Below are 27259 nucleotides of genomic sequence, written 5' to 3' on the forward strand. Positions count from 1 at the left end.
CGTGTGAATGACTGGTGTGAAAGCGTTTTGATTTGTCGCAGCATACGATTCAGAGCTTCATAATAATGGTAATAATAATATTTATATTTCATCATTATTACTATTATCATTATCATTTCTGTCAATGTCAATATTTATTATCATTACTTCTGTCAATGTCAATGCTGCCCCTTACCATTATTATCATTTATGTCAATGTTTTTGCTGCCCCTTCTTTGTCCTCTCAAAGGCGTTACCCCTATGCAGCTCCCCCCCTCACCCCCAACCCCCCTCCACCTCCCCACACACACACTCATCTAACCAGCAACGTCCTGCACCTGTGTTTTGTGGGTTTGTTGTTGTTGTTGTTGTTGTTGTAGTTGTTCTTTTCACGTATGATTTTGTTTCATTGTAATGTAGTCCAAAATAGGAAAACATCCCTGGTATCGTAAACTAAGCGTTTCCGTTGTTTTACTTCAATAGTACATGTAATACCAACCACATTAGCCATAACCCCCAAAACCTTTGTTTTCAGAACACACTCAATAAATACACACACACGCATAAGCATCAAATCACACAGACTAGCAAGCATTCAAAACACACATATGTCAGGCCTTAAATGAAGAAATAGTAGTTTTAATCACTTCTTTCAGCATTTTTATTTCAACTACTAAGTTAATTTCAACTAATGGAACAAACAAAATGAAAAAAAAATCCAATGTTATAAAAAATATGTAGTTCGATTTTTTTAGATTCATCATCTGTTTGGAATGTTTTAGCAGAAACCCCTATCAATGGAGACCACAACATCACAACTTCACCAACAAAATCCTTTCTTTGTGCAGACAATAATTTCAAAACATAGCATCAATTCGAACTCTCTACGATTTTGTTTTACAAAGATATTGTAAACAAAGTAGCAAAAATAGAATAGATGGAGATTTCAGAAAACAATGATGGTGATGTGAGATATGGGTTATATGCGTACAAAATCAGCAAAAATAGAATGAAGAAGATTCCAGAATATGTGATGCGTGCTATCAGGAGGGTAACAACACTAACAACTTCCTCTTGCTATGTCTTCAGGCAAAAAAGGAAATCAACGCACACTTATGAAAGAACATCCATGAAAACCAGAACATGTACACCCTCGTATAAGCTAACTGATGGAAATGGGTACAAACTTGCAAGCATTCAAACTGTTGTAAAACAGACATAGTTTCATAAACTTGTATTCTGTGAGTGCATCTGATATGTAATTCTAACAATAATACAACTTATGTCTGTCTGTCTATTCGTCTATCTGCCTATCTACCTCTGTCCATTCATCTATCAATCCATCCATCCATTCTACAAATGAACAGTGGCAGAAAACAAGTGCAGATAAATGACAAGTGCAGGTAAATGTGCACCCATGTAAGCAAATGAAAACGTGTATGTAAAAATATATGTATAAACTATAATGCTTTCACAAGTTATTATCATACAAAGATTATCTTTCCCGATAGCGCAATATGGAACATGCCTTTGTAGCACTGGAATGAAACGCATAAGCAATGTAAATGGAAGACATTTTTGATGGTTTCAGCAGTACATATCATTAATTGTACAACAGAGAATATTCATCTTACACATCATAATTAAAAAGTTTTTGGAAGTGAATTTTTAGGCTGTCAAAGAAAATTGATCAAAATAATGCCACGTGTAAATTACGTGTATCCATATATACATATATATATATATATATATATGAAAATACTTAAGTTCAAAAACAAAATTGAATAAAAACAAACAAAACAAAAACAAGCAAGAAATAGATTAACACAGTATATTTTTGCAAATAAAAAACAAACAAACCTAAAGAAACTGCATTAAACCTTGCAACACACACCGGATAACAACAATCATATTTTCTATCTATCAAAACGTAAATTATCACGCTGCGGCAACAAAACAAAATGGAGCAAGCACATACGCACATACACACACACACGGAAACACACACAGTCTACACGCACTCCATAAACAAATAATACATCACTGTAATGTCAGTTGTTTTTTCTCTTCAAGGCAAAAAAGGTGAAAAAACCTGCCTATTTTGTGGATTTCTCCTATCAAATCTTTGACGATTAACTTATCATGACTTTTGACATAATATAGACACACGCGCACACACACACACAATCGGAAACATGTTGGAACAGACACCACTGCATCAATGCCCTTCAGAAGAGGTCTGCACAATCAAACAAATCAATCGTTAGCAAGTCCACATAACCGACTCATATTAACAAAAAGAAGACTAAATTACGAGAAAACACAGGCAACGATACAACAGATGACGAACGAAAATTTGTGATGGTGATGTGACTTTTGTCTCCACCCCGAAGAGGGAAGGACCATACACGCGTGACACAGCAATAATAGATCCCCATGTTTTGTTCGCAGAGCGACAATACATCCCCATGTTTTGTTCGCAGAGCGACAATCCATCTCCATGTTTTGTTCGTACAGCGAAAATACATGCCCATGTTTTGTTCGTACAGCGACAATACATGCCCATGTTTTGTTCCTACAGCGACAATACATCCCCATGTTTTGTTCCTACAGCGACAATACATCCCCATGTTTTGTTCCAACAACGACAATACATCCCCATGTTTTGTTCCTACAGCGACAATACATCCCCATGTTTTCTTCGTACAACGACAATACATCCCCATGTTTTGTTCGCAGAGCGACAATACATCCCCATATTTTGTTCGTACAACGACAATACATCCCCATGTTTTGTAGGTACTTCACCGAATCCAGACAACACGATCATCATGGGCCCCAGCTTTCCTTATTTTCTCCAAAGAAGCTGTTGTTTGCAAACAAATTGCCCAGAATCTCTTAACATTTCTCTCCTTTCATGAAAATAATGCAAGAAAGAAAAACATTTAAACGAACAACAATAAAGTGTTCAGTAATGTGAGAAAATCAACCACTCTCCGTCCGTCTCTTCTTTCTCACATACACATTCACACACTCATAATCACAAAATCACACACTCAGACACACAGACACACACACACACAGAACAGAACAGCCCGACGTCATGAAAATTTCTTTCAACACACTAACACACACACCACCCACAAAAAATTCGTCTACCCCACCAAACATAACCAACCACATCAAACAACAACAAAGCATCACACCATACATACACACAAAAACAGAACTCCTCAGATTACCATTAAACCCCAGGTACTTCGCATAACTCTAAACAAAAGAAACGTCATCCACCAAAATCATCGCTTTAAGCCTGTTCCACAGCAGCAGAATTTGTCGCTGCTTCCGTGCCCCCAGCAGCAGCGAGCGCAGGAGCAGGAGCATCGCCATTGGAAGCAAGAGAAGCAACAGCAGCTTCCGTAGCATCAACAGCAGGAGCGGCAGCAGCAGACGAAGAGGAGGAGGCAGCTGCAACAGCAGCAGCAGGAGGAGCTGCAGCAACAACAGGAGCAGCAACAGCAACTGGGGAATGGGGTGGGGGGTCAACCGGGGAAGCCTTGTCCTCGTAGAAAGTGTCGATGGTCTTGGAGTACATCTTGTGGATCACCGGCCGCTTCATCTTCATCGTGGGCCCTGGAAAACAAGACAAAGGGGAGGGGTTCAAACCTCGTAACCGCTCACGTAATTAAATGAACAGATAAATAAATAAATGAATAAATAGATCGAATAAACAAATGAATAAATAATTAGATATATAGACAGATATACAGACAGACAGAGAGACAGATAGACAGATACATAGATAGATAGATAGATTGATATAGATAGATGAATAAAGACAATTGAATAGTAAGTGAATAAAATGAATAAATGAAAATAAAATTAAATCGAAATAAAATAAAGACAGAAAGAAAGAAGAAACAAAGAACTAAAGAATGCAGAAGGACGACGTTCGCACCTCCCTGTCAACAAAAAGCTATAAATATACAAACATACATGCATATACGAACTAGCATATGCATGCACGAACATGTTAACAAACACACCCACACCCACAAGCGCGCGCACGCGACCAAGAAAAACCCAAGAAGAGCATCAGTCAATAAGATGGTAAAATAGAATAAGCAAGTAAATAAATATAGATTGATAGATAGATTGATAGATAGTCCAGCAGACGACGTCCAGGGCGCACGGGTCGCTGTTTTTTGCTTCTGATGGATATGTCCTGTGGGAAGTCCCCCGCACAGAGAGGCGGAGAGAGAGAGGGGGGGAGAGAGAGGGGGGGAGAGAGAGAGAGGGAGAGAGAGAGAGGGAGAGAGAGAGAGAGGGAGAGGGGGGGGAGAGAGAGGGGGGGAGAGAGATGGGGGGAGAGAGAGGGAGAGAGAGAGGGGGGGGGGCAGAGAGAGAGGGGGGGCGGAGAGAGAGAGAGGGGGGGGGGAGAGAGAGAAAGAGACAGAGAGAGGGGGAGAGAGAGAGAGAGAGAGAGAGAGAGAGAGAGAGAGAGAGAGAGAGAGAGAGAGAGAGAGAGAGAGAGAGAGAGAGAATCTGATGCCGACTGTCACGGTGGAGTAGTGGCCAAGTAGTTAACTCATCCAGAGAGAGAGAGAGAGAGAGAGAGACAGAGACAGAGACAGAGAGACAGACAGGGAGACACAGAAAGCTCGGTTGGGAGGGGAGTGACAGAGGAGGAGATAGACAGATTTACAGACAGACAGATAGATAGATAGATAGATAGATGCATAGATGGATAGATAGCTGGACAGATAGATAGCTGGACAGATAGCTGGACAGATAGATAGATGGATAGATAGATAGAAAGATAGATATTTAGACAGATAGATAGATAGACAGAGACAGATAGCTGGACAGACAGTTAGATAGACAGACAGATGGACAGATAGACAGACAGATAGATGGACAGATAGACAGACAGATAGACAGTCAGTCCTACAGACGACCTCCAGCACGTACAGGTCACTGTGTTTACTTCTGATGGACATGTCCTTTGGGAGGTTCCCCGCACACTGGAGAGAGAGAGGGGGGTGGGGAGGGTGGGTAGAGAGAGACAGACAGACAGAGAGAGACAGAGAGAAAGAGAGAGACAGAGAGAGGGGGTGGTTTGGGAGGGAGAGATTGAGATAGAGAGAGAGAGAGAGAGAGAGAGAGAGATGCAGACAGACAGAAAGATAGACAGACAGACAGATAGACAGAAAGAGTAAAAAAAAAAAAAAACCCAACAAAACAAACAGTTAAACTTAAACAAATGCACACAACCGAAAAGCATGTTATGTAAAGACGGAAATAGGCATTCCTAAGAATTCTGTCCTACATATATTTTTTGTCTAACGCACTACGCCACAATTATTCTCCTCCGCCTACACACACTTCACCTCGTCACCCCGGGTTCTCTCAGTTGCCAATTGTTCTCCCTCTCCTCCATCAACTGGTTCTTTTCTTCTATATTAGGCACCCCAACCCCTCCACTCACACCCCCCTTCCCATTTCACCGCTCTGGTCTTTTTTTGTGTGTCGTTTTTTGGAGGTTTTTTTTGGGTTTTTTTGTTCTTTTCCTGCTCCTCATCTCTCATGCAAACTTATCTCTCTTACAAAAACAAAAACACACCCGCCCACCCTCTCCAAAAAAAACAAAGACAAGAAATAAGTCAGACCGACAGAGAGAAGGGAAACGAATTGGAAAAAGAAGGAAATAGATAAGAAAACTAAAAAATGAGAGAGAGAGAGAGAGAAAAAAAAAGAATAAAGTAAATAAAGAAACGAGGAAGGGGGGGGGGGGATATTCGTGTTGTTTTATAGCTCTGCCAACCACAGAGGACATCTCAGGGCTAAGACAAGAGGAGAACAAAGTCGGACAAAAAACTGAAAGGGAAAGGAACAAAGACAAACACAAAACGAAAGAGAAAGAGGGAGAAAAAAAAGCAATTACTGACGTACAAAAAGTGAAAGCAAACACACATAAAATCAACAACAAAAAGCTTTGTTTTTGTGGACATATAATCATTCAGAAAAGAAAGAAAACAAACCTATTAACCCACACCTACCCAGCCAACGCTCACCTCCCCCCCCACACACACACACAACACACACCTACTCTCCCACATACACCCAACTACCCACACACCTACCAATACACACCCATCCACCCAACACACACCTACCCACACCCCACCAACACATCCACACACCCAATACACTCACTTACCACACACCGCACACACCACCAATTCCCACCCCACCCCCACTAACACATCCACACACCCAACACACTCACACCCCAACACAACCACACACACCACCAATTCCCACCCCAGCTCCACCAACACATCCACACACCCAACACACTCACTTCACACACACCACCAATTCCAACCCCACACCCCACCAACACACCCACACACCCAACACTCTCACTCCCCACACACCACCAATTCCCACCCCGGCCCCACCAACACATCCACACACCCAACACTCTCACTCCCCACACACCACCAATTCCCACCCCGGCCCCACCAACACATCCACACACCCAACACTCTCACTCCCCACACACCACCAATTCCCACCCCGGCCCCACCAACACATCCACACACCCAACACCCTCACTCCCCACACACCACCAATTCCCACCCCGGCCCCACCAACGCCAGCCCCAACCAAACCACCTCCCCTCACCACCTCCCCTCACCACCCTCCCTCTCCTCGCCCTCACTCAACACCACACCACAGTATCACCACAGACCCTAACCACGCCACCAAACCACCTCCCCAACCCTCACCCACACACATCCACACACAACTCACCCAGCTCCCCGCCGGGGATGGAAAAGTCCCGCGACAGCAGCGACCATTTCTGGACTCGCTGGGCGTTGGACACGGCGCGGGCGTTGACGCGGTCGATGCCTCGCTGCAGGGCCTGCAGAACCGCCCGGTCGCCGACGCCCTCCGTCACCGCCGACACCGTCGTCGCCGTCGACCCCACCGCCTTCACCCACTCTTGGGCCACCGCCGTCAGCTTGTCCGTCGGCGCCAAGGTGTCGGGGTCCACTTCCACCTGTTGTGGGGTGTTGGGGGGTTGGTGGGGGTGGGGGTGTGGGCGAAGGGAAGTTGAAAGGGTGGTTGGTGGTGGTGGGGTGGTGTGATTATTGTCAACAGGAAATATTATTATACAAATACTAAGAAACAGATAGGTAGGAACGCAGATTCGTTTTAAGTTGTTTTTTTTCCTGAGGGTAATAGATTAAACATACATGTTTTTTTTATATCCAGCCCTCGAAAATAGACAAACTAAATAAAAAAGAAAGTGAACAGAGAGAGCCAGTGAGATAGATATTTAAACAGGCAGGCTGATGGACAGATGAATAATACTTATATTATGGTGCAAACTCCCCATTTAGTGGGCTCGAACCGCCTCACATGAAACGATACATACTTAATTGTAAAGGTCTGCATATGTTGAGATATACTACTGCCTGAACCCCTGTTGTATGTAGAATACCATGCAGAATACGCACGTCAATGTTCTTATCAATGCAAGTGTTCTGCGGGCTACAGAAACATAACATAACCCAGCATGTGGACTTCCGGTTTTACCTCCGACGTCGGCAGGTACCTTTCTTCATAGCATTTAAATATCGTGTTTTATTCAAGTGTTAGAAGTGACATCCTGTTGGGAAAATCATCGCCTGCAGTCTGTGTGGATCTGGTGTATCACCTGTATTCGGATTTTGTGGTGCAAGTGTGTTCATTGTGAGGAGCCCGCGGGTTAGTGCTGTCAGTGGTGTATACCAGGCCCAGCCACGTGTTCCGCCATGGCGGCGGACACGGAGTGCGGGCCGGTGTTCGTCACGGCGAGAGCCCTGCCGAGCTTCAATGGCATGCCTGACACTATAGACTTATGTATAGCAGCAGAGAGAGTCACGGGTAGAGGCACCATCAGAGGTGCTCAACGCATTAGAGGTTTGTGGCGCCTTTACCCACAACAAAAACAATTCAGAGACAAACTGCTGATAGAGGGCATTGAATTAAGTGGAATACACATAAATTTGTTGGACAAGAACCCTTTTGCCTTCAGTGACAGTGACGGTGAGGAAAAACCAGCCACCAAAGTCTGGATTTCAGACATCCCACTGCATTGTGGAAACAAAGACATTGAAACGGCGCTGAAAAAGATAGGCTCAGAAATTCGATCGCCTATAAAGAACGAACTCGCAAGAGACAAAAGCGGGCAATTGACAAAATGGGAAACGGGGAGGAGATTTGTGATTATCTCCACCCCAAAAGAACCTCTACCCCCCAAAATAAAAGTTGGCATCTTCCATGCCGGAATATACCATAAAGAACAAAAGCAGGGGCAACCGAAAAAGTGTAATAAATGTTTAACAGTGGGACACGTTGCGGCAGAATGTCCCAACCAAGTTGTGTGTATCTCATGTGGTGTTGAAGGGCACAAGAGGGGGGATCCTGTGTGCAAACCACCACCCCACTCCCACTCCCAGGCAAACACACAATACACCACAGAGATGTGTACTCAACCAACCAGTGTGCAGGAAGAGAGTGAGAACGATGCTGACGCACATGAGCCCTCGCCTGCCGCGAGCACGAGAGCAGTGCCAGAGGAAAGGAAAAACACGCAGCGCTCACGCTCACACAGCACAACAAAGAGAAGACGCAGCCAGTCTTCGGAGGAGGAGAGGAGTAATCTTCGCCGCTCGCGGATTGAGGATTTCTTCTCGCAGAAACTAAAGGAAACGGGAGACAGCAATGAAAGAACGGAGCCACCAGCAGCAGACAGCGCCATGGGGGATACCTGATATCACCGGTGTTCTCTCCATGTCTTCCCCCACCACGACCCCGGCTATGTTTTACGGACTTTATGATTGAATGAACAACGATTTTTGATGTGATGTTACCACTTCAATGGCTAACGAAATTAGCATCGGATCTTTGAACGTTAGAGGGCTCCGAAATAAGCTAAAAAGAATGGCCTTGTTCAAATACTTGAGAGAAAGGAAACTAGATATAATCTGCCTACAAGAGACATATATTACAGAAGATTTAGCTTCCCAAATTAAAAGAGAGTGGCATGGAGATATTTTTTACAGTGTAGGAACAACAAAAAGTAATGGTCTCCTTACTCTTATAAGTAAAAAGCTACATTATGATAATATGGACCTAAAACATTCCACCAGCAGAATATTAAGTCTTCAAGTTAGTATAAAAGATAAACTACACACAATTATCAACTGCTATGCACCAAATACCACGGCAGAGAAAGTAGCCTTTATTACACAGCTCACAGCAGTGCTACAGGATAGTGAATCAGATCATATATGGGTAAACGGTGATTTCAACATTGCTCTGAACGAAATTGATAATATATCAGGATTACAACATGCTGAAAGAGAAATTCAGTCGCTCACGGAAATGGTAGCCAGTTTAGACCTGCATGATGCATGGCGATCCCAACACCCAGACACAGTGGCTTACACGTGGTCACGACCCAACCCTTTCACTGCCAGAAGAATAGATTATATCTTTTGTGATGCCATTGCTAAGACGAAAATCAAAGAGGCGAATATTCAAACGTTCCCACAATCAGACCATAGACTTGTTACAGTCACCGTAAAGCTAAATAACTTCCAAAGAGGAACGGGGTACTGGAAATTCAACTCAACACTTTTGAATGATAAAGGCTTCACAGATCAGATAAATAATACAATTGATGAACATTTCAATGAATATTATAACAACGATCCAGAAACCGCATGGGAAATGCTGAAAGTTAGAATAAAGTCTTTCTGTATACAATATGCTATCGGCAAACGCAAGGGAAAAAAAGACCCAAATGAAAAGTTAAAGCAACTAACAGAACTAGAAAACACTCTAAGTGGGGATCCACAAAATAAAATGATACAACAGCGAATACAGCAAAAGAAAAGAGAGATTGAAATGCAGGAAATGCACCGAGCAAGGGGAGCTCAAGTTAGGTCACGAATGAAATGGATTGAGGAAGGAGAAAAAAATACAAAATACTTCCTTAATATGGAAAGAAACCGGGGAACAACAAATATAATATCGTCACTGAAACTTGATAATCGAACTACGGAAAATCCATCAGAAATTATAAACGAAATTAAATGTTTTTACCAAAACCTATACAAAGAAAAGAAGGGCAGATCGCAAAACCGAAGTTTGACACAACATTTCCTCAGAAACGAGTCATTTCCAACTCTTTCTCATGACGAACGAGAACTGTGCGACGTAGATTTGTCTATAGAAGAATTCACACAGGCCCTCCAGACTCTAAATAAAGACTCTGCCCCAGGCATTGATGGATTAACCCCTTCGTTCTACCTACACTTTTGGGAAAGACTAAAAATGCCTTACTTCAATTGCATTATTTCATCGGTCCAAAATGGACGACTTCCTTATTCGTTAAAGAAGGGCGTGATTACACTATTACATAAAGGTCAAAATCTGGACAAGAATAACTTAAGTAATTATAGACCGATTACATTGACGAACACAGATTATAAGATTTACACAAAAGCTCTCGCTAAACGTCTGCAAAAGGTAATAAAGCAGATAATAAATGACGATCAGGTAGGTTTTATAAAAGGCAGAAATATAACTTCTCATCTAAGGCTTATTGATGATCTTACTTCATATATAGATAAAACAAATCAGGCTGGTGCACTAGTAGCGCTAGATTTTTCCAAGGCCTTCGATACTCTATCCAAAAAATGTATCACGGAGGCACTCAGCATCTTCAATTTCGGCCCAAAATTTATACATTTCATCACAACCGCGATGAGTCAATCAGAAAGTTGCATCCATAATGGAGGTTGGCTATCTGAATGGTTTCCTGCGGAACGAGGAATAAGACAAGGTTGTCCACTGAGCCCTATGCTTTTTATAATTGCTGTTGAGATCCTTGCAATCAAAATCCGGAATAACCAGGATATAAAAGGAATCTCTGTTCGAAGTGGTTCCATCAAAGCAACAACAAAAGTCAAACAATTCGCAGATGATACAACATTAACAATGAAAAACGAAAGAGACATTAAACTAGCGATCCAAATTGTCGAACAGTTTGAAGAATTCTCTGGTCTAAAATTGAATAAGCTAAAATCGAAAGGTATATGGCTTGGTACAAAGAAAAATGAAAGCGGGAAGGTTGACGAAATCCCAATGATAAACGGAAAACTGAAAATCTTGGGAGTCTACTTTTCGGCCTCTATAGAGGCATCGCTAATCAAAGAAAACTGGTCAGAAAAAATCGAAAACATCCTGAGGATAATAAAGACATGGGAACGCAGGAATCCTTCACTATATGGTAAAATAATACTGGCAAAAACCCTGCTTCTGTCACAGCTCTCATATATCTTGCAAGCGTTGGCTATACCTAAAATAACTCTAAATTACATCAACAGTATCGTATACAGATTCCTATGGAAACGCAAATACAACAATAAAAAGGCTTTCGAAAAGATAAAGAGAAGCGTGCTTAATCTAAAATTAGAAGAAGGTGGCTTGAATATGATAAACGTGGAACACCAACAAAGGATGTTTCTTGCAAAATGGGCATCCAAAGTTGTAACAGAAGATAGAGACAGGTCTTTTTGGACACTATTAGCTAAAGAACAAATGTCTCCCTTCACGAACATTCATTGCACGTTCAACGCAAACATCGCCCCAAACGAAATACAAGGCTTAGATAAGATGAATTCGGTATTTTGGAAAGAAGTCCTAAAAGCTACTACAGCTTTGAATACAGAACGACAAATAGAAAATACGCGGACCGAACCAATTTGGAACAACAAAAACGTTAAATACAAAGGGAAAACTATTTTTTTCGCCAGATGGGCAAAAGCCGGTATAAACTACCTACAAGATTTGTGGACTGCTGGAAATCTAATGACGTACGAACAGATAAAAGACATAGTTGGATCTCACGCTGGCCTTGTGTTGGAGTACAATGCCCTGATCAATGCTATACCAAATGAGTGGAAAGCTGAAATGAACAGAGACCCTACACAACACACAGTTGGACACGAAATCAACACAGACAGAGGGTTCCTGAGTACATTACATAACAAAACGATCAGAGAAATAATAAACAAAAAACAAAACCATGACATATGCGCAAGTCAGTTCTGGAAACGAAAGCTAGATATAAATATAAACGATTACTTTACCACAGCTCGTGACTGTACGAAAGAATCAAGACTGAGGCTGCTTCATTTTAAGTTCATTCATAATATTTACCCAACCAACATTATGTTGCATAAAATGGGGGTAGCAAATTCAAACAAATGCATGTGGTGTCAAGAGGTTGACTTCATTGAACACTCCTTTTATCACTGTCAGAAATTGTCATCTTTTTGGAAAATGGTACAACAATATATTTTGACACATTTTGAGCAGCACATCAATATTAGTGAAAAAGTCGCTCTTTTTGGACTTCCCAGCTCTTTTAAACTGAAAACAAATCTCAGAAACCAAATCAATCATGTCCTGCTAATAGCACGACTAACAATCTCCAAGTTCAAATATGGAAAATGTAAACACTTAGAACTAATATTTGATACTGAGATAAACATGAGAGTGAACACCAGGGATCGATTTTAAAAAGGCATTGGAAAATATTGAAATATTGGGAAAATTACAACCAAGTGAAAGAGAGAGGGAGAAAGAGAGAGAGAGAGGTGCATGCTACATTGCTTTGCATGTCAGCAAGAGATGCCTATGTGACTGTTGTATTCATGTTCTATATATGTATGTGTAGGTATATATATATATATATATATATATATATATATGGAGAGAGAGAGAGAGAGAGGGATTTATATATGTATGTATGTATCTAAGGAAATAAAGTAGATTTAGGGACCAAAAGGGAAAAATGATGACGAGCAAAAATAGGATCACACACACACACACACACACACACACACACACACACAAACGCGCGCACTCACCCCACACATTAACACGCACGACTTTACACGTGTATGCTCATTTACACACTAATGGCAATACATGAAGGACCAGACACCCCCCTGGCCTGCCACCAAACGTGAAGAAAACAAAGAAGAGGAGATGGACGGGAAATGCAGTACGATGAAAAGAGGACACCGGGCAACAACCAGTGGAAGAACCAGATGAAGAAGATAAAATGTATCAGCAGGATGGAAGAATAAGCCCAGGACAACAACAACCAAACAAGCTGCAGCTCTGAAGATGAAATCAGAGGATACAAGGCGACGAACCCGAAGGGCAAGAGACAATGACAGAAAACACGAGAAGAGAACCCACAGACATACAGAAACATACAATAGCGAACAGCCAACTCTGAACCATTAATTAACAGACAAAAATGGACATAACCAAATACAAAGTACATTACAGACACAACACAATAAGGATGGTCTCAGTATAGACCAGTCATCCCTGATGACGGAAATGTCTGATTTCCCTTTTTTAAAAAAAAAAAAAAAAAAAAAAAAAAAAAAAAACCAGCATGCACACCTGCCAAACCCTAGTGTGGTAGCCTGTGGCAAGGTAAAAGCGGTTCTACACGTAAACGTCCACGAGTGAACGTGAAAGTGACGGCCAACAACAAAAAAAAAAAAAAAGAAGGAGAAAGAAAAAACACACACACATACAGTCAATGGCTAATCAGCCGACTTTGAGGTGATGAGCATGAACAACAAACAATAACGCTATACACGACTCCCTTACACAAACAGCCAATGGCTAATCAGCCTACTTTGGGAGTGTTGAGCATGGACAACAAACAATAACGCTATACATGACACCCCCACACAAACGGCCAATGGCTAATCAGCCTACTTTGGGAGTGTTGAGCATGGACAACAAACAATAACGCTATACATGACACCCCCACACAAACGGCCAATGGTCATCAAACCTCCCTTGAGGTTAGGAGCATGGACAACAAGCATTAACGCTATACTTGACACCCCCACACCAACGGTTTATCTACCTTGAGGGTAATGAGCATGGACAACGAACATTAACGCTATACTTGACACCCCCACACCAACAGCCAACGGTTAATCTACCTTGAGGGTAATGAGCATGGACAACAAGCATTAACGCTATACTTGACACCCCCACACCAACAGCCAACGGTTAATCTACCTTGAGGGTAATGAGCATGGACAACAAGCATTAACGCAAAACTTGACACCCCCACACCAATGGTTAATCTACCTTGAGGGTAATGAGCATGGACAACAAGCATTAACGCTATACTTGACACCCCCACACCAACGGTTAATCTACCTTGAGGGTAATGAGCATGGACAACAAGCATTAACGCTATACTTAACACCCCCACACCAACAGCCAACGGTTAATCTACCTTGAGGGTAATGAGCATGGACAACGAACATTAACGCAAAACTTGACACCCCCACACCAATGGTTAATCTACCTTGAGGGTAATGAGCATGGACAACAAGCATTAACGCTATACTTGACACCCCCACACCAACAGCCAACGGTTAATCTACCTTGAGGGTAATGAGCATGGACAACAAACATTAACGCTATACTTGACACCCCCACACCAATGGTTAATCTACCTTGAGGGTAATGAGCATGGACAACAAGCATTAACGCTATACTTAACACCCCCACACCAACAGCCAACGGTTAATCTACCTTGAGGGGGATGAGCATGGACAACAAACATTAATGCTGTACTCGACACCCCTACACAAACGGCCAACGGTCATCAAACCCACCCTGAGGGTGATGAGCATGGACAGGAACTTCCTCTTGTCCCCGATCACCATGCACTGGCTGACCACGGGCAGCATCTCCTTCACTGCATCCTCGATGGGCACTGGGGGGATATTCTCTCCTCCAGCAGTGATGATCAGCTCTGTCACAAACAACACTAGAATTTCTTTCTTTGTTTTTTTCAGTGTCAATATGGACGTGTTACAATGTCCAAACTGATCCCAATGAGGAGGAGGAAGGGAAGAGGAGGAGACAGAGGAAGAGGAGGAGGAAGAGGAGGAGGAGAAGGAGGCAGAGGAGGAGGAGAAGGAGGATTTTGTTTAATGTCCCGTCACACATATCGGTGATTGAAGACATTTTGGTAAGAGTATTAATGTATACATTTGAATATTATCGTTTAGAAGAGGAGGGGAATGTGGATGAATGGTGAGTTGGGGGAAACCGGGCACATGATGGAGGGGGTGGATGAAAAAAAATCTAAATACAATTACAGAAAATTACTTAAAGGACTTCGTAAAGGAGAAATTGTTAATCTAACAAGCGAAACAACTGATAATGAATGCAAAAAGTCAAAAACATCAACGTTCTCAGTCTATTATGAAGACACACTTTCGTGCAGAAAGGCTTCATCAAACCACAGTCAAAAATTATATGCTTAATCGTCAGGTTACTAAAGTATATGAACTTGACATTAGAACAATATTTAGTCTGTAATGAAGGCAGAGGAGAAAGAGTATTAGAAGAAGTAGTAGGGGGAGGAGGAGGAGGAGAAGGAGAAGAAGGAGGAGGAGGAAAATGCGGAGGAGGAGGAGGAAAAGAAAGAGGAGGAGAAGAAGAAAGTGGAGGAGGAGGAGGAGATGGAGAAGAAGAGGAGGAGAAGGAGGTGAAGAAGAAGAAGAGAGAGGAGGAGGATGTGGAGGGAAGAAGAAAGAGGAGGCGGAGGAGACGAAGATGGAGGAGAGGAAGTAGAAGACGATGAGAATTCTTGCAGTCTCTTTCACTGACAAAACATTCGACAGGACACCTCTGCACTGTACGTATACCTACGTCGCCAAGACAACGACCACTGACACTGCCGAAATCAGTTTGCTTTGACCGACAAAGAAAGGAGGGAGTGAGTGCTTACATCACCCTGCGTGTGTGTTAGCCTTCGTTTCTCAATGCGCTCTGTCCGTCATAGGAAAGGGTAATTACAGTTAAGCACCAGGAAGACCCGTGAAGCCTTCTTGGTGATTTGACGCGACAGATATATCATTCAGGACACTGACTCTCGACTCTCCCAGTGATGTATGGGAAACTGTCTTCAGGGACGTCACTGGCATTTCTTTCTTCCAGTAATGAAAGACTAACAGGGACACAAGCCCATAAAACCTTTATGATTTTAACAGAGATGCAGAGCTTGTCTTCGGGACACAACTGATCTGTTTTTCCATGACACGCACAGGGGAAGCGATAGAGATACCAGTGGTCTTTCTCTCCCAGTGATGGATACGAATTCCCTTGGCATATTATTGATCTTTTGTTTTGTTGGTCTGGACAAAACACTGTGGGTGTACCGCTATCACCTTCACTGACCTACAAGCAGTCATTCAGAATACCAACCCTCTGAACCTCAGCTCCATTTGGCGATGCCGAGGATGTCCTGAGATGTATATATATATATATATTTTTTTTCTGTAAGAAACACCCCGGACCTTTGATCTTAATGTCAATACTAAAGCCTATTGGGACTTCAGTGAACTTTTTTGATTCCGCTGACGATGAACGAAAAGCCATTCGGAACACAACTGACATTCAGTGGTACTGGTGGCCATTATCTATACTCGTAGCCACTAGTGGCCATTGGACATACCAGTTCATTCACCGACTTTGGCTCTGCTGATGATGTGCAAGTTACATCAGTCGGGGCCACCTGTCTATCTAGAGCAAACCACTAAAATATAAATCCATCGATTTCTGCTGGTTTCTCCCTCTCTCCCTGTGTGTGTGTGTGTGTGTGTGTGTGTGTGTGTGTGTGTGTGTGTGTGTGAGAGAGAGAGAGAGAGAGAGAGAGAGAGAGAGAGAGAGAGAGTGTGTGTGTGTGTGTGTGTGTGTGTGTGTGTGTGTGTGTGTGTGTGCGCCACTGGTATAGAAAATCCAATCAGAGACGACAACTTACCCCAGACACACTCACAATGATGCGCTTACACCCGAAATACGACACGAAAAACAAAAAGACTGTATAGGAGGAGGAGGAGGAAGAGGATGAAATGGATATTTATTCGGAGACCAAGTTCTAAGCGCTTTGCAAACTCGAAGAAAGACGGGAACAAACACCCACTCCCCCACCCACCACCAGCACACCAGCCACACCTTTGATCCTGCCGGTGATGAAGAGGAAGCCGTCCTTGTCCTTCTTGCCCAGGTCCCCCGTGTGCAGCCCTCCGTCCTCGTCCATCACCTCCTTCGTCTTCTCCTCCTCGTCCAGGTAACCCATGAACACGTGCCGCCCGTGCATCACGATCTGCACACACCCACACACCATCATACCGCAATCACATCGTTAAGAATATTTCTAACTCCACGATAAATTCTGTATTCTTAGGAACATTCTTAACTCTAAGCAAACTTAGCGCTGCAAAGATCGCCTCATGCTACCCGACCCAGGTGCTTGTGGGGGGCGGGGTGGAACAGGAGGAGGATGGGGGTGGAAGAGGAAGAAGGAAGAAGCAAGGAGGCTGATGTATGGGAGAAGAGAAAGACACCACACCAACAGTCGGGATCAGCGCTAGAAGACGAGAAGCTTGAGCAAGGGTGGGGGTGGGGTGGGGTAGGGAAGTGGAACAGAGGGAGGAGGGAGGGTGGAAGAGGAAGAAGGGTAGAAGGAAGGACGCGGATGTGTGAAGGGAAGAGAAAGGGCATCACACCAACAGTTCGGATCAGAGAAGGAGAGGAAAGGAGGGATGAAGAGGCGACGCGATGAAAGAGAGAAGAGATGGGATAAAGAGGAAGACCGGGAAAACACGGAACACACGGAAGAAACACACGGAAAGAACACACACACACACACACACACACACACACACACACACACACACACACACGCCACTACATACTATACAAGACGTTCACTCACCTCTCCACTACCGTCCTCGTCCGGTTTGTCAAGCACGGTTCGCATACCCGGCAGTTCCTTGCCCACACTGCCCACCCGGTTCACTCTCGGGAACCCCGTGGTGTGGGGGCCTGGTGGTTTGGGGAACCAACACAACCACGCACGCAGGCACGCCAGCACACATACACACGCAGGCAGACGCACATACACATACACACATACATACGCACACCCACACACACACGCAACACAGGACGCGCGCACACAGCCACACCATGCACACAACATGAAAGTAGAGGATACTAGATATTTTAAAAAAATCAATTTAAACATCTATCAATGCACATAATGTTGTACACACACACACACACACACACAATAGAGACAGAGAAAGCTGGAATAAAAACAATTCAAAAGGAAGAGAAACGACGAATAGGTAGTAGTACCGCAGCAGAAGCAGTAGTATTTACAGTAGTAGCAGCAGCAGCAGTAGTAGTAGTAGTGGTAGTAGAAGTAGTAGTGGCAGTAGTAGTTGTAGTAGAAGTAGTAGTAGTGGTAGCAGCATCAGCAGCAGCAACAGCAATGATGATACTATTAGCAGTACACATGCTCCATTCTACGCTAAAAAAAACAAGAATACCTATTTATGCATCACGTCTATACTCATACACCCGACTCATTGTCACAATCATCACCATGATGATGACGACGACCACCACCGATTTTTGCTATCAACGACAGCAGTATCAGTGATCAGGCAGGAGTCGAGGCCCCATCTCGACAATCGGTTGTGTCCTTGGGCAAGACACTTTACTCCGATTTTCCTCACTCCACCCAGGTATAAACGGGTACCTGACATAGGTCGGGTAAAGGTCAAAACGGTGCAACGACAGGACTGGGCCCCGCCTACCTTTGCAGAGCACTCGACAACGTGGATACTATAGTTCACTGCCCGTAAAGGCCAATGAGACCTTTCACCTTTACTCTTAACATACAGAGAATACAGAATATGTGGTGTAAAACAGAAAAAACAAACAAGAAAAACCATTCAACATGTATATACATTAACAAATTCTCTCTCTCTCTCTCACACACACACACACACACACGCACGTATACATATACATTTAGATATCAACATGGGGCAAACCATCCATACAATCGATAATCACAGTACACAACAACAACAAGAACAACAGCAGAAACCTTTAAAAGGTAATTTAGAGTAATTCATGCATTCACTATCACAGCCACAGTTAAAGAATAGGCATGAAATAGAACACTAAAACATGAATGCCATCATCACAATCATCGTCAACATGAACGCCGTTGCTCCCTTACCTGTGCACTCGCTCATGCCGTAGACCTCGCAGAGGGGCTGGTTGAGGCTCATGAAGTACTCCAGCGTGTCCTTGGTGATGGGCGCCGCCCCGGACACCCTCATGAGGCACCGGTCCATGCCCAGCCCCGTCCGCACCTTCTTGAACAGCAACTTCTCCGCCAGGCCCATCGTGAAGGGGGGGCTCTGCCTGTCGACACCGTTAAGGGACACTCCGATGATGATGATGATGATGATGATAATGATAATGATCACCATGAATGGTCAGCATGAGGATATATACAGGATGATGATGACGATTAAGATGATAATGATCATGATGATGAATAGTCAGAATGAAGATATAGGATGATGGTGATGATCATGATGATAATGATCATGATGATAATGATCACGATGATAAATGGTCAGAATGAGGGCATAGGATCACGATAATGATGCTGATGATGCTGCTGATATGAGGATAATGAGGACGATGATAACGATGAGTGATAAGGATGAGGAGCATGATGATGAGCTGCATCCTTTCCGCCAGGACCATCGTGAAAGGTATAGGGGGAACAAGTTAGGACGGGTGGGTACGCACGCACGCGCGCACGCACACACACAAAAAAAAACCCAAAACCAAAAACAAAACAAACAAAAAACCGCCGTGCTGCAAGCTTGTTGCGGTCAGAAACGCATTCGAAGTTTTCATAACTTGATTTTTCTCGTAGTAGAATTGGTGATGCATGTACATATGGATGAGAGGGCAGTGAGTGAGCAAACGTAAATGCGCACCTCTTAATGGAACTAAAACGTGAGACATGGACCTCTGAAGTTTTAACTGCTTTATGGCGAAGGTTTATAAAACTTCTGCCCTGTGGTCAATTCCTTACGGGGGAAGTCTTTCCCCCCTTCCCCGCTACGCCAAGAGTGGGAGAAGCTGGAAGAGGGAAGGGAGGGGCGGAGGTGCGTGGGGAGGAAGCCATGGGGCACGGGAGAAGAACGGGGAAGTGGGGGATGGGGGGGGGGGGGGTATCCAGGGAGACGCTTGTCTGAGGATGGACACCACAGAAACGCTTTTCTTTCTGCTTCCTTTCTTTTTGTTCTTTTTTTTTTCTTTTCTTTATTTCGTTCCTGTCTTCTTCTTGTCTTCGCCGCCGGTTTAAAACCCTCTCTACTGTGCAATTCCCCAAGAAGAAGGATCTATCTGTGCGTGTAATGCAGAGCATTTATTTACTTTTCATTCTTTTTTTTTTTTCCTTGCTCCCACTACACGACGAGCCCGAACTTTTAGCCAGAGACTTCAAATTAAAGGAGGCTCCCCCGCCCTTCGCCCTCTGTCCACCCCCCACCTCCCCTCCCACCACCCCTCTCTCTCTTTCTTCTCTTCTTTTCTTAATTGTTCTTTTCGTTTTGCTTGTTTGCATTTTTCCTCCCCCCCCCCCCCAAAAAAAAAACCAACAAAAAACAAAACAAAACAAAAAAAAACACACACAAAAAAACCACAACAAAAAATGTCCGTTTTCGATTCTCCCAAGATGGGGCTCGGTGTACGATATGGCGGACATTGTGACCTTTTCTGATAAATCTATTCGGAATGAGGGAGACAGTTCAAATCTCCCTCTGCCTGTCTGTTCGTGAGTCAGTCTGTCTGTATTTAGTGTCTCTCTCAACACCCAGCTTGCTTTTTTTTTGCTTTTTTTTTTTTTTGGTTTCTTTTTTTTCTCCCTCACATCCATTCTACAACGGAATTTTCTTTTAGAGGAATCAGTCATTTTATTCTTTTTCTTTCTTTTCGTTTTCAGTACGTTCTTCAGAACTGAAAACTGACAAAACAAAATTTGCGATAGTAAACCAGCGAGCGGACGCGTGGTGTATATATGTGTGTGCATACACACTAACTTCATTCCCCTCCCCCTCCTCTTCTAAACGATAATACTCAAATTGTGAAAAATCAGTACTCTAACAAAAATTTAATGTCTACAATCACCGGTATGCGTGACGTGACATTTGACAAAATTCCTCCACATTACCCTACAGTAATTGCAACCAAAGCCAACCCTCCGACACCCACAGCCCCCAGTCATCCTAGGTGCATGTACCCGGTACCCACCCGTTCAGGAGGGCGTAGTTACCCTTGAGGCCCACACCCCAGTCACCCTAGGTGCATGTACCCGGTACCCACCCGTTCAGGAGGGCGTAGTTACCCTTGAGGCCCACACCCCAGTCATTCTGGGTACATATACCCGGTACCCACCCGTTCAGGAGGGCGTAGTTACCCTTGAGGCCCACACCCCAGTCATTCTGGGTACATATACCCGGTACCCACCCGTTCAGGAGGGCGTAGTTGCCCTTGAGGCCCACACCCCTGGCCCAGCGGCCTATACGCCGCTTCATGCCGGACAGGGAGAGGGCGGCGGTCTGCATTCGCTCCTGGAACTTCTCCCACACCCGGGGTACGCCCATGATCACGTGGGGCCGGATCTCCTTAAGGGTGTCCACCAGACTGCCCTGCAATCATCACACACACGTTTCCTTCAGATGGCATGCGCTGCTTTTTTTCTTTTTTTTAACTTTATCATCATCATCATCGTCATCATAATCACCATCATCCTCACCACCACCATCGTCTTCATCATCATCATCACAATCATCATCGTCATCACCAAAATTATCATCACCATCACCATCACCACCATTATCATCACCGTCATCACCATCAGTAACATTATCATCATCATCACTACCACCACCACCATGATCATTACCGTCACCACCATCATCATCCTCACCATCATCATCGTCATCACCATCGTAAGCACAAGCACCACCACCATCACCAATACTATGAGGGCGTCATGCTGAGCGAAGAAAATGGTGGTGCCCTTGCTGATAGTATTATCATCATTACTTAGCATCACCATCATCATCCCATCATAATCGTCATCACCATCACCACCACCACCAGCAGTACCTTGAAGGCGTCAGCCTGGGTGAAGAAGGTGGTGGCACCCTAGATGATACTATTATCACTATCATTTAATATCATTATCAGCAGCAGCAGCAGCAGCAGCAGCAGCAGCAGCAGCAGCACCACCACCACCACCACCACCACCACCAGTACCTTGAGGGCGTCAGGCTGAGCGAAGAAGGTGGTGGCGCCAAGGGTCATAGGCATGTAGAGGTCGGTGATCTGGGCGGCGATGTGAGACAGGGGCAGGTAACTGACCAAGCTCAAGTCACCGTACTTCAGGGCCAGGTGGCGCTCGGTCTCCCCCCTCAGCTGCCTCACCGTCCACGCGATCTGCACACGGCAACCCCACGCGCGGCGAGCACGTGCAAGCCCCCCCACACAGACACACGCAGCACGTGTACGCACACACGCACACACACACACACACACACACACACACGTGCAAGAATGTCTATGAATTATTGTTCCCACGCTTTAATGGATCACATGTCACAATGCATCGTATGAATGCAGGAGGAGGAGGAAGACGAGGATGGCACACACACGCAGGCATACACACACACACACACACACACACACACACACACAAAAAACACACGTGTGAGAATGCCTTAATAAAGGATTACAGGAAACGCACCAGCATGTTGTCCTAAAAGTAATTTGCATTGTCAAACAAAAAGTAATACTGCAAATAAATTACAAGAGACAGAGAGAGAGAGAGAGAGAGAGAGAGAGGGTGGGGGAGAGAGACAGACAGATAAAAAGAAAGAGAGAGAGAGAAAGAGAGGAAGACAGAGAAGACAAACAAAACAAGCGGGGTACTCACATTGTCATGACTCAGCATAACACCTTTGGGGTTCCCTGTGGTACCAGACTGAAACAGAACAATAATCAAATCAACACGGTTGGAAAAAAACAAACAACAAGAGGCAATGCCTTCAAGACTCACTTGTGCTTCGCGCTTTATCCAGTCAAGGAATCATGGGGAGAAAAAAAAAAGAGATTTAAAAAATCGTTGAAAAGTGCTCTATATCTAATATGATCTATAAAATAAGCTTGGGAGAAAGAAAAAAAAGAAGAAAAACTAAACAAAACACCTGAAAGAAAAAAATGGTATGCAAGCAGGATCGAACCATGCATGTTCAGTTCCGAAGCATGCAGACTAATACCCACTGCTGCGGCGCATCTGACGTCGTTGGTCTAAATTTAATACTTAAAGCAATGTTGACGTTTTTTTTCTTCGTGCGATATGGATGTGATTGCAATGAACGTAATAACACTGTTTAAATCATGTTTTTTGTGTGCTTTGTTACATCTCGATTATTCTTTTCTTTCGGCAGTAAAGGAGACTTTGCTGTCCCTCCAAACACAAAGCAACACACGGTAGATCTCTTAGATCTGCACGAATCAGTCGAGGACTACAACGAGCTGAAAGAAACGATCAGTTCATTTTTTTTCTTTCATGTTCATTCCAGTTAATTCAGTGTCCACTTTAAAATATTTATATGCAGTAAACACATCGATGGTTTAGTTGGTATTACTGTATGTGTTCTGTCCAGAGTTATTTCTTTCCTTTTAATTGTGAACAGGAAAAACGAGGCCATGTCTTCGAATACAACCATCTGCTTGTAGGCCAAACCCAGTGGAAAGCGGTTTTTAGAATTTTCGGATTTCGGAACAAACCTCAACGAAATTAAACCGTTAATGATTCAGAAAAAAAAAACCAGCTTAATTCGGGAGTTAAACTAGTTATTGGTATGACTGAAGATTTTTTTTATACTATTTTAAAGTCAAATTTGGTACAGGCAGACAAAGTACTTCCAGAGAAAATGGCAATATTAAAGTTTACCACGGACACACACACACCACACACACACACACACACACAGAGACAACCGAACACCGGGTTAAAACAGACTCACTTTGTTTACACAAGTGAGTCAACAAAAAACAAAAGCAGCCTTTCCATAGTATCTATCAATAACAGAAAACGCACTGGGAAACCGCTCAATCTCCATCCTGCAGTAACAACAACGACGACAACGACGACGCCGACAAGGCTTAGTGGAGGGGGGTGGGGGTAAAACTCCCGGTCTATGTACGGTACTCGAACCAGCGGACGACAACGACGACAACGGCAACGATGACAATGACGATGATGATGATGATGATGGCGATGTTGATGATGATGGCACTGATGATGATATAAAAAGAACATGAATGCACATAATAAAACAAAAGCTTCATTCTTCTCCGTTCAGTAAAATGATTTATTTTTGTTGGCGTGTGAGCCCACGCGTCCACGCACACACACACACACACACACACACACACACGCGCGCGCGCGCGCACGTGCTTGTGCTCACAGGCAAAAACAAAAGATACACATCTCCCTCCCTCCCTACCTCCCTTCCACAATAAAGTAAATCATGACACAAGCTGACATCACAATTTTGACATGATCAATATTCCCTCAACGCAGCTGAAAAACAGCAACAACTTTTAATTCTATTATATCCAGAGGACAGTCCATACTAAAACAAAAACAACAAAACAAAAAAACACATTAATAATAATAATATTGATAAAAAAATAATGATAAGAAGAAGGAGAAAACTTATTTTAAAATAAAATAATAATAATACAGTGCTTAATCGCTACAGACCAACCGACTTTTACACTGCAGAAAATGTGTTTCTAATAAACAAATTTGTCTCTCTTTGCTGAAAACCCTGTAACGCCCAGTCACCGATTATATTATTATATATGTATTTTCTTTAATCCTCGTAACACTCGTCAGTAAGGGAAGGAGGAGGATGTGGAAGGGTGTATAGAGGAAGAGAGGAGGAACACAGTCAGAGAGAGAGAGAGAGAAGGCAAACAGACTCAGACAAAGGCAAAGACAGAAAGAGGTTGGGATATGGGTGAAAATGTAACAAATGTTATGTATGTCTTTCCACTTTAACACATATGAAATGGTTGTAATGAGTCTAGTTTCTTTCTCTTTTTTTTCCAAAATGTTTACTCCATTTCATTTTCGAAAGGAAATCATTCTTGGTGTGATTGATTATGACAAACATAGACTATCATAATAAACAGACTTGGTGTGATTGATTATGACAAACATAGACTATCATAATAAACAGACTTGGTGTGATTGATTATGACAAACATAAACTTTATCATAATAAACAGACTTTATAAGTACATTCAATGTTGGCTTGAACGACAACAGCATGAGAAGGGATGTTTTTAACGTTTTGAGACAGCAGAAACGTATTTATTTTTTAGGAAACACATCTGAAAGAGAATCTTGAAAACTATATACGAGCTAGTTGAGGATACAACTTATGGCTTTGTGGCTCTGAAAACAAAAATGAATACAGTGTTGCCATAATGTCAAGTAACACATTTGAATACAATCTGCACAGTGTAAAGAGAGATCCCAATGGCTGTTTCATTATCATGTGTGAAGAAAAGACTCAAATTATGTGGACCAAGTAGTGGACTCAAGTTATGTGGACCATGTAGTGGTGATAATCCTGACTTTTCCGACACAGCGTATGGTCGTATTGAGCAGAATGGAAATGATCTGGTAGTCATGGGAGGTGACTGGACCTGTATATCAAACATGAAAATGGATCCACGCATTTATGCGAGTTGTGCAAGGTGCCTAGGAACTCGAGTTAAAAATGATGGAAATTATGACACAATTCGTTCAAGCTGGTGTGTATAGAGGACCATATTAAAAAAAAAGAAGAAAAAAAAGAAGCGTGAATACACTTGGTGCCGCTTAAACACTATAAAGTATGGTGGAATCTTCATAAAAACTCAAGATCTGCTTTCGGGAATATATTATGGGGTCTACTATTTGTCAAGGGCATAGATCAGATTATCTATTGGTACGAGGACACACACATTACACACACACACACACACACACACACACACAACACAACACACACACCGTGTAAATCAGCATGCAGCACTTGTTGGGCTTCAAGGCATTGATGCGTTCCTCCAGCACACTGTCAGGAACGTCGCTCCCCACCTGCATGAACTGCTCCCACTGCCCAAAAACCACCATCATCATAATCATCATCATCATAATCATCATCACTACGTCATGAACTGCTCCCACTGCCCACACACCATCATCATCATCATCATCACTACGTCATGAACTGCTCCCACTGCCCACACATCATCATCATCATCATCACTACGTCATGAACTGCTCCCACTCCCCACACATCATCATCATCACCATCATCACTACGTCATTCCCACTGCCCACACACCATCATCATCATCATCACAACGTCATTCCCACCGCCCACACACACCATCATCATCACCACTACGTCACGAGCTGCTCCCACTGCCCACACACCATCATCATCATCATCACTACGTCACGAGCTGCTCCCACTGCCTACACACCATCATTTTCACTTCATCACGAGTTGTGCACGCAGACTGAATCAAGATAACGCTGCATCAAGGCTACGTGCTCTCCCTGGCGCCATGATTTAACAGTAAGAAAGCTGTTAAGGGAGGGAGGGAGGGGGGAAGTTTGCAGTCATAGCGTGGTCTCAGAAGACGGGCAAACAAGGTTGTTCGTTTGCCTCATAATGATAAATGTAGCTTCTGTGGATCACATCCAGAAACCATTGAACACCTTTTTTGGAGATGTGAGATTGTGCAGAGATTTTGGACTGCTTTCCAAACTGATATTAATAACAAATGCAATAATGTATACAATGCCCAATTATGTGAAGAATTAGTTTTATTTGGAAACTCACACACATTTGCTACAGATGACATTTTAGATTTTATTATTTTACTTGCCAAAAACTTTCTGTACAAATGCAAATTCAATAAACAACCACCACAACTCAATGCATTTAAAACACAGCTCAGATACAGACACAGAATCGAAGAACATGCATCTTATATACTAATGAACCATCATGCTTTCCGTACAAAGTGGAACAGTTACCTTCCAATTATGGAAACTGTTACTTAATCATAATTTCACATGTTCCATAGTTACCATTCTATATAACAGTCCTTACTTTGTACTAACATGTCTTTA

General features: G+C 43.3%; 1 protein-coding gene across 1 annotated transcript in view; it reads right to left on the bottom strand.

Moving 5' to 3' along the window:
- Positions 1–597: 597 nt before the first annotated feature.
- The window catches only part of LOC143282279 (long-chain-fatty-acid--CoA ligase ACSBG2-like), a 56534-nt gene continuing 29872 nt past the window's right edge, over positions 598–27259 (bottom strand). The window contains exons 9-18 of the mRNA XM_076587879.1: positions 26129–26230; positions 22988–23035; positions 22312–22491; positions 21517–21698; positions 19205–19392; positions 17885–17994; positions 17122–17272; positions 14772–14911; positions 6799–7048; positions 598–3612 (exon numbers count right to left, since the gene is read on the bottom strand). Coding sequence (XP_076443994.1) covers positions 3287–3612; positions 6799–7048; positions 14772–14911; positions 17122–17272; positions 17885–17994; positions 19205–19392; positions 21517–21698; positions 22312–22491; positions 22988–23035; positions 26129–26230 — 1677 coding nt within the window. The 3' untranslated portion in view covers positions 598–3286. The remainder of the gene's footprint in view (positions 3613–6798; positions 7049–14771; positions 14912–17121; positions 17273–17884; positions 17995–19204; positions 19393–21516; positions 21699–22311; positions 22492–22987; positions 23036–26128; positions 26231–27259) is intronic.

The sequence above is a fragment of the Babylonia areolata genome, chromosome 5, assembly GCF_041734735.1.
Source record: "Babylonia areolata isolate BAREFJ2019XMU chromosome 5, ASM4173473v1, whole genome shotgun sequence".
NCBI classification, from domain to species: Eukaryota; Metazoa; Mollusca; class Gastropoda; order Neogastropoda; family Buccinidae; genus Babylonia; species Babylonia areolata.